Genomic DNA, 12,148 nt, shown 5'->3' on the forward strand with positions numbered 1-12,148 from the left:
CACCCACCTCAGCCTCCCCAAATGCTGGGATCACAGGCGTGAGCCACCATGTCTGGCCTTGGGCAAGTTATTTATCCTTTCTGTGCCTATTCCTTCATCTGTAAAGTGGAAAAAATACACCAATCTCTAGGAATATAATTTGGTTTTAAAAAAAAAATGGGCTACCAAGCCACGAAAAAACATGGAGGAATCTCAAGTGCATGTTACCAAGTGAAAGAAGCCAATCTGAAAAAGATACATACTGTATGACTCCAACTATATGACATTTTAGAAAAAGCAAAACTAGAGAGACAGTAAAAAGATCAGTGGTTGTCAGCGGGTAGGAGGGAGACAGGGATGAACAGACAGAATACAAAGGAATTTTAGGGCAGTGAAACTATTCTGTATAATACTGTAATGATGGATACATGTCATTACACATTTATCCAAACCCATAGAATGGACAACAGGAAGAGCGAACCCTGATGTAAATAAACTACGGACTTTCCGCCGGGCGCAGTGGCTCACACCTGTAATCCCAGCACTTTGGGAGGCCGAGGCGGGCAGATCACCTGAAGTCGGGAGGTCGAGACCAGCCTGACCAACATGGAGAAACCCCGTCTCTACTAAAAATACAAAATTAGCCAGGTGTGGTGGCGCATGCCTGTAATCCCAGCTACTTGGGAGGCTGAGGCAGGAGAATCGCTTGAACTCGGGAGGCGGAGGTTGCGGTGAGCCAAGATCACGCCATTGCACTCCAGCCTGGGCAATGAGAGCAAAACTCCGTCTCCAAAAAACAAAACAAAAACCTATGAACTTTGGGCAAAAATCATGCGTCAATGTAGGTTCACTGATTATAATAAATGTACCACTCTGCAGGTGCAGGATGTTAATAGTCAGGGAGGCTGGGCATAGCGGTGGGGGAAAGGGTGTATGGGAACTCTGTACTTTCCACTTAGTTTTGCTGTGAGCCTAAAATTACTCTAAAAAAAAAAAGTCTTGCCAGGTGCAGTGGCTCACTGCACTCCAGCCTGGGCAACAGAGCGAGACTCTGTCTCAAAAAAATAAAAAATAAAAACTGTTTTTAAATAAGCAATATTAAAACAATTACAACTCATCCAGCTCACAGATGCTGACTGACTGAATCCTGTTACACCAGTCAAAACTACAGCTTTTATTGGACAAGAGACTGATTTCAGTAACTTTCTCCTGATAAGACCACCAACCATGGACTGGCTCTGGCCAGTTTACAGAGGCTGTGGACTTGCGTGCCTTCATGTCCTGGAAAGATCTTTCGATGCATAGGGCTTAACTGAAATTCATTTAAATGTTAAGTCTCCACCCCAAAGTGAACAGGGGTCATATGCTATTTGCATGTTTATTCAATACACATGAGTCAGGACCACCTTCATGAATATTCGTAGCTTCTCCTGTAACCTGTTGAATATGTATGTTTAGCCAACCCATTCAGCATAAAACTGAACCCTCCTTCAGAGTGCCTGCCTCTGGTTTTGGGAGGCCAAGGTAGGAGGGTAACTTGAGGCCAGAAGTTTGAGAACAGCCTAGGCAACATAGCGAGACCCTGTCTCTTTAAAACGTGTGCTTCCCAGCCTGTGGGATGGCCCCTTTGCAGGCTGTTACAGCCTGCAAAGAAATAAAGTAAACCAGGCGCAGTGGCTCACCCCTGTAATCCCAGCACTTTGGGAGGCCGAGGCAGGTGGATCACGAGGTCAGGAGTTAGAGACCAGCCTCACCAACGTGGTGAAACCCTGTCTCTACTAAAAATACAAAAATTAGCTGGGCGTGGTGGTGCACACCTGTAATCCCGGCTACTAGGGAGGCTGAGGCAGGAGAATGGCTTGAACCCAGGAGGCGGAAGTTGCAGTGAGCCGAGATCGTGCCACTGCACTCCAGCCTGGGTGACAGAGCAAGACTCCGTCTCAAAAAAAAAAGAGAAAGAAAGAAAAGAAAAGAAATAAAGTCACCAGGCACAGTGGCTCACGCCTATAATCCCAGCACTTTGGGCAGCCAATGCAGGCAGATCACTTAAGGTCAGGAGTTCGAGACCAGCCTGGCCAACATGGTGAAACCCTGTCTCTACTAAAAATAAAAAATTAGCCGGGTGTGGTGGCAGGCACCTGTAATCTCAGCTACTTGAGGGGCTGAAACACGAGAATCACTTGAACCTGGGAGGCAGAGGTTGCAGTGAGCCCAGATCGTGCCACTGCACTCCGGCCTGGGCAACAGAGTGAGACTCCGACTCGAAAGGTAAGAAAAATTTTGGCCAGGTGCAATGGCTCATGCCTGTAATCCCAGCACTTTGGGAGGCTGAGGCAGGCGGAACACCTGAGGTCAGGAGTTTGAGACCAGCCTGGCCAACATGATGAAACCCTGTCTCTACCAAAAAATACAAAAGTTAGGCCGGGCATAGTGGCTCACACCTGTAATCCCAGCACTTTGGGAGGCCAAGGCGGGTGGATCACCTGAGGTCAGCAGTTTAAGACCAGCCTGGTGAACATGGTGAAATCCCATCTCTTCTAAAAATACAAAAATTAGCCGGGCGTGGTTGCGGGCACTTGTAATCCCAGCTACTCAGGAGGCTCAGGCAGGAGAATTGCTTGAACCTGGGTGGAGGAGGTTGCGGTGAGCTGAGATCGCACCATTGCACTCCAGCCTGGGTGACAAGAACGAAACTCTATCTCAAAAAAAAAAAAAAAAAAAAAAAAAATTAGCCGAGCATGGTAGTATGCGCCTGTAATCCCAGCTACTCGGGAGGCTGAGGCAGGAGAATCACTTGAACCTGGGAGGCGGAGATTGCAGTGAGCCGAGATCACGCCACTGCACTGCAGCCTGGAGTGAGACTCTGTCTCAAAAAAAAAAAAAAGAAAGAAAGAAAAGAAAAGAAAATGTTTTAAAAAAGAAAGTCTCCTTTCTAAATTTATAGATCTTGTGATTTTTAAGTTGACAGTCATAAGGAAAATTTATTTGACTTTTCTGCTGCTTTCTGATTCAAACCCTTTTGTTTTATAGGAAGCCCAATAACTCTTGATTTTCTTTACTTTGAGTACTGTTGTTTTTCCCTTGAGTGTGTACAGGGGCCTTCTGCTCTTGTAATTTCACCATGTATGTGAAAGTAGACCATAAACAGTATTATTTGTGTACTCATGGCAGGCAAATGGGCAACTGAGTAGGACCACAATATAAAATTACAGTTATAGAAAAAGAAAAATAATGCCAGGCATGGTGGCTCACATCTGTAATCCCAACACTTTGGAAGGCTGAGGCAGGAGGATCTCTTGAGGTCAGAAGTTCGACACCAACCTGGTCAACATAGTGAGACTCCCTCTCTATGAAAGAAAAATAAAAAATTAGCCAGGTGTGGTGGCACACACCTGTAGTCCCAGCTACTGGGGAGGCTGAGGCAGGAGGATTGCTTGAGCCCAGGAAGTCAAGGCTTCAGTGAGCCAAGTGATTGTGCCACTGCACTCCAGCCTGGGTGACAAAGCAAGATCCTGTCTCAAAAATAAAAAGAGAGACCAGGTGCGGTGGCTCATGCCTGTAATCCCAGCACTTTGGGAAGCCAAGGCGGGCGGATCACCTGAGGTCAGGAGTTCAAGACCAGCCTGGTCAAAGTGGCGAAACCATGTCTCTACCAAAAATACAAAAAGTAGCAGGGCGTGGTGGCGTGCGCCTGTGGTCCCAGCCACACGAGCTGCATGGGAGGCTGAGGCAGAAGAATCACTTGAACCCGGGAGGCGGAGGTTGCAGTGAGCTGAGATCACACCACTGCACTCCAGCCTGGACGATAGGGCGAGACTCAGTACCAAAAAAAAAAAAAAAGAGAGAGAGAGAGACAGTAACTAACAAAAGCTAACAAAAGGTAATAACTATAAATTTCACTTTCATTTATAATTTCACAATTTTTTTAAGTACTTGGAAATTCAGCACAAATGCATTCGGGTAGGAACAATTTCAGTTACCCACTTCTTATTTGTCCTCCTCAAAGGAATGCCCATTCTGATTTTGTGGTTTCCTCTGCTTACCTTTCAAAACAAACTATCTTAACTAAAGTTATCACACATCAGAGCTGTGAATTCCATTTGAACTAGCTGACCATGGTCAGGCTGAGTAAACTGAAGCTATTCAAAATATACATGTTCCATCCCAGATGGCCTCCCTAAGTCCCCGGGCCTACCTTTCTCTACACAACACAGTTGATCACATTCAATGCCATTGCACATCTTCACTAGTCACCGGGGCACCCACCTATCTGACCTATGTTTATAGCTTAAAACATTCTCAATCCAAACCCAGAGCCAAGATCACACCATTGCACTCCAGTCTGGACAAAAGAGTGAGACTCCGTCTCAAATAAATAAATAAATAAATTACATATATACATATATTACATATATAATGTTTATTTGAATATCTATTACATGCATGACATATTTCCAAGTCCTAGGAATATGGAGATAAAAAGACAAGGTCTATGTTCCACTGGACTTCACCTTTCCTGCAGGATTAAGGGGCAAATAAACTGTGCTTTAATTATACCTTATTCTGGCACTGTTATACTGTTCAAATGACTCTCTTTGTAAAAGTGACCGAAATGGAAAAATGCCGTAGAGGTATGGTGAAGAAAACTGGCATACATTCGTACAAGTCACATTATGCCTAATAATTTTTTATATAAGAAAATGCTTTTTTGGGAGGCTGAGGCAGGTGGATCACCTGAGGTCAGGAGTTTGAGACCAGCCTGGCCAACATGGTGAAACCCTGTCTCTACTAAAAATACAAAAAGTAGCCAGGCGTGGTGGCAAGCGCCTGTAATCCCAACTACTTGGGAGGCTGAGGCAGGAGAATTGCTTGAACCCGGGAGGCAGAGGTTGCAGTGAGTCCAGATAGCACCATTGCACTCCAGCCTGGGGGACAAGAGCGAGACTTCGTCTCAAAAAAAAAAAGTTAAAAAAAAGAAAATGCTTATGTGGCCGGGCACGGTGGCTCACGCCTGTAATCCCAGCACTTTGGGAGGCCAAGACGGGCGGATTGCCTGAGCTCTGGAGTTCAAGACCAGCCTGGGCAACATGGGGAAACCCCATCTCTACTAAAATACAAAAAATCAGCCAGGTGTGGTGGCGTGCACCTGTAATCCCAGCTACTCGGGAGGCTGAGGCAGGAGACTTGCTTGAACCTGGGAGGTGGAGGTTGCAGTGAGCCAAGATTGTGCCAGTGCCCTCCAACCTGGGCAACAAAGCAAAACTCTGTCTCAAAAAAAAAAAAGGAAGAAAGAAAATGCTTATGTTACCTGAAAAAGAGAGAGCAGACTATAAAATTGAATATATTATTGACTATGTTTTTTTAAACTAAGATCTAAATTTTAATTGTCACCATTAAGATTTCCATCTTATGGCCAGGTGCAATGGCTCACGCCTGTAATCCCAACACTCTGGGAGGCCAAGGCGGGCGGATCACAAGGTCAAGAGATCAAGACCATCCTGGCCAACATGGTGAAACCTTGTCTCTACTAAAAATACAAAAATGAGCCAGGCGTGGTGGCACCCACCTGTAGTCCCAGGTACTCGGGAGGCTGAGGCAGGAGAATCACTCGAACCCAGGAGGTGAAGGTTGCAATGAGCCAAGATAGTGCCATTGCACTCCACCCTGGTGACAGAGTGAGACTCTGTCTCAAAAAAAAAAAAAAAAAAAAAGATTTCTATCTTAATTTGGTCAAAGATACACCATGTTATGTCTTAATATAGTTAGGTGATTAGGTTGTATGTGTTGGGGCTCAGAAAACAAAACCCCAAAATGAAGGCCTCAGAAGCAAAGTTTCTCTCTGACCTTCTCCTGCCCTCCTGTCTCTCACCCCTCATACTCCCCCAAGGCAAGTCATAGAAACTAGAACCCCTTTCCCCCCAAAGCCAGCCATAAAGCCAAAAAATATGACTCTAACCTTCCTCTCAGCCACCTTTCTATACAACAGCTGGCCATAAAGAAATTAAGACCCTCATTCCAAAGAGGTCCTACCCCATACCAGGGAGGAAGAAACGCTATAACAGAGAGGCCAAGAAGAATGTGGACAGACTTTGCTGGGTTTCTCCACTCAGTCTATTTCCATCAGCTCATCTGTTCCTGTTTCATGGACTCCAAGCATAAAATCAGATCATTTCCCTTGCATCTTTAAGGGGTTTTCATTTCTAAAGGCTCCCATGTCACATAAACCTATGATTCAATAAATTGTTATGCTTCTCTCTTGTTAATCTGTCTCTTGTTTAAGGCTGTCAGCCATGACCCTTATGATATCAGCTCTTTCCTCCCCTACATAAGCAATTACTCGTTTTCTGTTTTTTCAAAAACACAAGATACCTTTTTAAAGCACCTTGGATATTTTAGAGACCTTTTGTAAAAATGCAACTTAATACCAAGGAGACACCTAATTCTTTCTACTTCGTTGTTGTTGTTGTTGTTGTTGTTTTGAGATGGAGTCGCGCTCTGTCACCAGGCTGGAGTGTAATGGCACGATCTGGGCTCACTGCAACCTCCGCCTCCTGGATTCAAGCAATTCTCCTGCCTCGGCCTCCCAAGTAGCTGGGACTACAGGTGCGTGCCACCATTCCCAGCTAATTTTTGTATTTTTAGTAGAGACGGGGTTTCACCATGTTGTCCAGGATGGTCTCGATCTCTTGACCTCGAGATCCGCCCGCCTCGGCCTCCCAAAGTGCTGGGATTACAGGCACGAGCCAACATGCCCGGCCCTCTACTTCTTTTAAGCAAACAAGTAAGTTTAACAAAGTTTCAAAGGTGCAGAGAAAGGCTGGCCCTGTTTTAGATCACTTCCTCCATTGAGGATGGTTTCTGGTGTCAAGACAAGTTTTTCATTTACTCTTACATGCAGTGAGCAGAACCAAGTGTTTATAGGATAGCACAGTGTAGAGCTGTGCTGTCTCCACTACCTAATAAAAAATATTACACAGCCAGGTACGTAATTTTAAGTTTCTAGTAGCCGTATTAAAAAAGTAAAAAGAATCAAATGAAGTTCATGTTAATATATGTTATTTAACCCAATGTAGCCAAAAATGTTATCACTTTTAACGCACAATGTAAGAATTTATTAGTGAGATATTTTACAACTTTTTTGTGTACTAAGCTTTCAGAAATCAGGTGCCTATACTCAGAGCACATCTCAGTACGGATTTTGCCACATTTCCAGTATTCAATAACCACATGTGACCAGTGGCTCCCACATTAAACCAGGCAGGCCTAGAGCACCGGAAGCACCCAGAGACACCTTCTCAGTGATGGCCATTTAAAAAGTAATGTTAGACACAAAAGAGTACCTACCTGATGATCTTGTTCTATGAAGTTCTAGAACAGGCAAAGCTAAGCTATGATAACAATCAGAACTGGGGTAGAGTGCGGGGGGGCGAATTTACAGAAAGGAGGTACCAGGGAACTTTGCAGGGTGAAGGAAATGGTCAATATTCACTTTGGGATAATGGTTACAGGAGTGTATAATTTGTCAAATCCCGTCGATTTGCACACTGAAAATGGGACATTTTGTTGTATATAAACCACACATACAATTCTTTTTTATGTTGCCCCCAAAAAGCTATTTTGTAGCAGCAGCGTAGTTCGGCACTATGCGCCCTAACCATCTAGTACGGGGAAAACGCGGGGGTCGTTGTTTAAGGGGTGCACTGGGACCGGGGAGAGGACAGAAAGGCCATGTTACCGGCGCTGATCACCAGCCTCGCCGACCCCCGCTCGGGGCTTCACTTCCGCCAACGCCATCTCAGGACTCTCCTGGCTCCCGAGGGCCGGAAGAAGTGGGGATCCGGGTGCGGGCGCTGGCGCGGGCGGAGGCGGGAAGAAGCGCGTCCCGGGGACGCGCGGGACAGTCTCCGACCGCACTGGGCACGGGCCAGCGTTCCCCCTAGTCGCCGCGCCACACCCGGCAGGCGAGGTCTGCGAGCGCGGGGTGCGGGACGCGCGGAGCTGGCGGCCGGACTCGACTCAGCGCTGGGGAGGGAGCCGGCGCCATCAGAGAGCGGACAAAGGAGCCCGGCCCCACAAGTGCACCGGGGCTGGGGGTGCAGGGCGGAGAGGCCCTGGGGACGAGGGATGGCCCGGGCGCCGAGGCCCTGGGGGTCTGGGACAGGCCCAGAAGGGAAGTTACCTGCGCGGTGGTGGTAGCGCCGGGGAGGGTGGCCGGTGGGCACGGCGGGCTCCACCCCGCGGCTGGCCTGGCGCTCACCTGTCGGGCTGGGGAAGGGGTCGCTGCCGGGGCTGTCCAAAGCCGCCCCCCGGGATCTTCCCACCGCCCACACGGGCCTCGGGGTGCGCGGCGCCCTCCTTGCCCACCTTCCCCTCTCCTCCCTGCTGCTGGCCCAGCTGACTCACGCTGGTGAGCTTGGGGTTTGCACCCAGGTTTGTGCAATGGTCCAAAACAAGCGCCTAAAAAGTGATTCCTCCAGCACAGGCAGCTCCCGTCACCCTCCGCTCTGGACGCACTGGGCCCCAGGCCTCGCCCAGCCCGGGGACCGCTCCTCCCTCCCGTGGCTCACTTTGCAAAGGCACTTCGAGTGCGCGGGTGAGCTCCACGCTTCCCGGAGAACCCCGGCTTCCTGGCAAGCCGAGACCCTCGCTCGGGTCCTCCCGTGCAGATCTCACCCTTGTAAAGAACTTCACTGGTCACAAACGCTTGTGGATCCCCTACTACGCCCCAGGAACTGCAGGAGCGCTCAGGAGAGAAGGAAAAGGAAAGAGAATGCCTGCCTTTGAGGAGCTAGGTCACAGTCTGGTGGGAAGTCCACCCGTCTGTTGGAACCAGTAAGGTTCCCTAGAACAATACTTCTGCAGCAAAGAGCTGCGGGGGTGCAGTGAGGGGAGGAAGGCAATTAAGGCTTCCAAGAGTGACTTTTTTTTTTTTTTTTTTTTTTTTTTTTGAGACGGAGTTTCGCCCTTTTTGCCCAGGCTGGAGTGCAATGGCGCGATCTCGGCTCACTGCAACCTCCGCCTCCCGGGTTCAAGCGATTCTCCCTGCCTCAGCCTCCGGAGTAGCTGGGATTACAGGCGGATGCCACAACGCTCGGCTAATTTTGCATTTTTAACAGAAACGGGGTTACATCACGTTGGCCAGGCTGGTCTCGAACTCCCGACCTCAGGTGATCCGCCTGCCTTGGCCTCCCAAAGTGCTGGGATTACAGGCTTGAGCCACTGCACCCCGCCCAAATACTCTAAAAAGTCACTCTTCGGGTGACTCAAGTTTATTCACCTACTAAATGGTGGAATTAGAAGCCCATCCTAGGCTTCTCACTCAAATTCCAGGCTCTGTTCAATCATACTTGAAGCAAATATCCTATTCCCGAAAGTCTCAACCACTTTCAGGTTCTCATTGACTTAATAAAGCCTAGAAAGGCATTGATCCTAAGACATCTCCTGACTTCAAAGCTGAATCAATACTTGGACTCTAAAAACAGGCTGGAATGTCATCAATGCCACTGAATTGTACACTAAAAAAAATTTTATGTTTACTTCAATTTAAAATATTAATAGTGTAATATACCAAAAATATATACCATTGAATTGTACACTTTAAACAGGTGAATTGTTTAAATCTCAGAAAGCTGTTTGAGGGAAAGAAGAAAACAGGTTGGGCTTGATAACCTAAAATCCCGGACCTGAATAAAATGTAAATATAAGTCAGGCTGGAAAACTGGACAGCAGGGAAATCAGAGTTGTAATCAATTCCTCATGTACTCCCTCAGGTCACCGGAACTGTCCTCCTCTTCTCAAAATAGCTGGGGAGCAAGGAATCATGGATGTCCTTCCACAATTAATGACTGAAGACTGTGCTTGGGAAATGCGTCCATGAACTCCCTGCTCTGAAGGGGTAGTTATTCACATCACTAGTTTTTTGTTAGTTTTACATGTTATTGTGGGAAAAGTTAAAAATATAGAAAAGGCAAATGTTTAATTACCCAGCTTCAACCCATGGCCAGGCTTGTTTCATCTATATCCCCACCCATTCCCCCACCCCCATCCTGTATTAATTTGAAGCAAATTCCAGAAGTGGTATCATTTCTTCTTTTTTGAGACGGAGTTTTGCTCTTGTCACCCAGGCTGGAGTGCAATGGCAGGATCTCAGCTCACTGCAACCTCTGCCTCCTGAGTTCAAGTGATTCTCCTGCCTCGGCCTCTTGAGTAGCTGGGATTACAGGCGCCCGCCAGCACACCCAGCTAATTTTTTGTATTTTTAGTAGAGACGGGGTTTCACCATTTTGGTCAGGCTAGTCTCAAACTCCTAACCTCAGGTGATCCACCCGTCTCGGCCTCCCAAAGCGCTGGGATTACAGGCGTGAGCCACTGCGCCTGGCCCAGATATGGTATCATTTCTCTGGTAAAATCTCAATATGTGCGGTGGATAAACAGATGGATAAACAAAGCGTGGTGTATACATACAAGGGAATACTACTCAATCTTAAAAAGAAATTGACACAGCCTTGAGGACATTATACTAAGTGAAAGAAGCCAGTTACAGACAAATACTGAATGATTCCACTTATATTAAGGTATCTAGTCAGACCCATAGAGACAAGAAGTAGAATGTGGGGAGGAGGGGGATGACAAGGACAGGAATGGGGAGTTGTTTAATAGGTAGTTTCAGTTTTGCAAGATGAAGTTCTTTCTATTTTCCTTTTTTTTTTTTTGAGACGGAGTCTGCAACCTCTGCCTCCCGGGTTCACGCCATTCTCCTGCCTCAGCCTCCCGAGTAGCTGGGACTACAGGCGCCCGCCACCACACCCGGCTAATTTTTTTCTATTTTCAGTAGAGACGGGGTTTCACCATGTTAGCCAGGATGGTCTCGAACTCCTGACTTTGTGATCCTCCCACCTCGGCCTCCCAAAGTGCTGGGATTACAGGCGTGAGCCACCGCGCCCGGCCTATTTTTCATTCTTTTAATTGCAAGATGAAGAGTTCTGAAGATTGATTGCTCAACAATGTGAATGTACTTAACAGTACTGAATTGTACACTTAGAAATGGTTAAGATGGTAAATCATATTAAGATGGCAAATTTTGTGTATTTTACCACAATTAAAATTTTTTAATTTCACAATTCCTCAATTTTATCAACTACCCAGTGTCCAACTTTCCAGTTCTTATAATAAGTATCATACTATTTTTTTCAATGTGTTTGCTGAATTAGGGTCCTAATAAAATGCACAAGGGGCCATGGGTTACATCTCTTAAGTCTTTTTTAATCTATAGGTTCCCACCACACCCCCCTCTTCCTTGCAATTTATTTGAAGAAACAAGGTTGTCTGTCCTGTGGCTTCTCATAGTCTAGATTCTGCTGACAGCATCCCATCGTGTTGTTTAACACTTCATTCTATCCTCTTATTCCCTGTTGGGCTTGGCGGCTTTGGGTTAGTTTTGAATTGGGCTCAGGAGGCGGCTAAAGATATCCAATTCTGCGGGAACGCAGCCCTGCGGGACCTGAAAAGGCGAGGCTAAATCACCAGCCAAGCTGCTTAGAGGCAATCTTAAAATGAGACTTGCTAAGACTGTGACAAAGACACCGTCCACACGCCTACTAGGTCAGTCACCTACAAAGCTGGCGAATGAGGAAAAGAGGGAAGGCGGGGCTACGCTGGGAAAGCTCTTTGTCCCCTATCCACGCGCACAAAACAGTTGTCACAACTGACGTCACCGGGGCGGAGCCTTTGGACGGAAGTGACGCTTGCGCGGCCGCGGCGGAGTCGTCATAGAGGCGGGGCTGCGGCGGCTGCGGTGTTCCTCCGACTTCCGGACATCTCCCTGAGAGTCGTGCAGAGTGGAGTCAGAGGCCACCAGTGCTCGCTGCGGTCTCTGGGGATCGGGACCGCGGCGGCGGCCCCGCGGGCGGGATGTTCCGGGGCTTGAGCAGTTGGTTGGGCTTGCAGCAGCCGGCGGCAGGCGGTGGGCAGCCCAATGGAGATGCTGCATCCGAGCAGCCGTCCGAGACGGTGGCTGAGTCCGCGGAGGAGGAGCTGCAGCAAGCGGGAGACCAGGAGCTCCTCCACCAGGCCAAAGACTTCGGCAGTGAGTCTACCCTGGCCCTGGGACCGGGAAGGGGGGGGGGGACGCATTCCTCCTCTGGGACGCCCCTGGGGCGCGGGCTCGACT

At 47.9% G+C, this 12,148-nt stretch overlaps 2 protein-coding genes across 8 annotated transcripts in view; one reads left to right on the forward strand and one right to left on the reverse strand.

Annotated features, from left to right (window-relative positions):
* Positions 1-8,796, reverse strand: part of CTPS2 (CTP synthase 2) — a 122,149-nt gene extending 113,353 nt beyond the window's left edge. Inside the window, exon 1 of one of the 7 annotated variants that reach the window (XM_054544359.2) lies at positions 8,547-8,796. The gene's annotated coding sequence lies outside the window, so the exon portion shown is untranslated. Of the gene's footprint in view, positions 1-7,714; positions 7,933-8,158 lie in introns of those variants that run through there. The other 6 variants (XM_024240829.3, XM_024240825.3, XM_024240828.3 and 3 more) reach the window with 6 other exon arrangements.
* A 2,984-nt stretch (positions 8,797-11,780) lies between these two features.
* Positions 11,781-12,148, forward strand: part of SYAP1 (synapse associated protein 1) — a 41,150-nt gene continuing 40,782 nt past the window's right edge. The window contains 1 exon segment of the mRNA NM_001131559.1: positions 11,781-12,064. Within this exon segment, the coding sequence (NP_001125031.1) occupies positions 11,890-12,064 (175 nt within the window). The 5' untranslated portion in view covers positions 11,781-11,889.

This window comes from Pongo abelii, chromosome X (genome assembly GCF_028885655.2).
Source record: "Pongo abelii isolate AG06213 chromosome X, NHGRI_mPonAbe1-v2.0_pri, whole genome shotgun sequence".
Taxonomy (NCBI): domain Eukaryota; kingdom Metazoa; phylum Chordata; class Mammalia; order Primates; family Hominidae; genus Pongo; species Pongo abelii.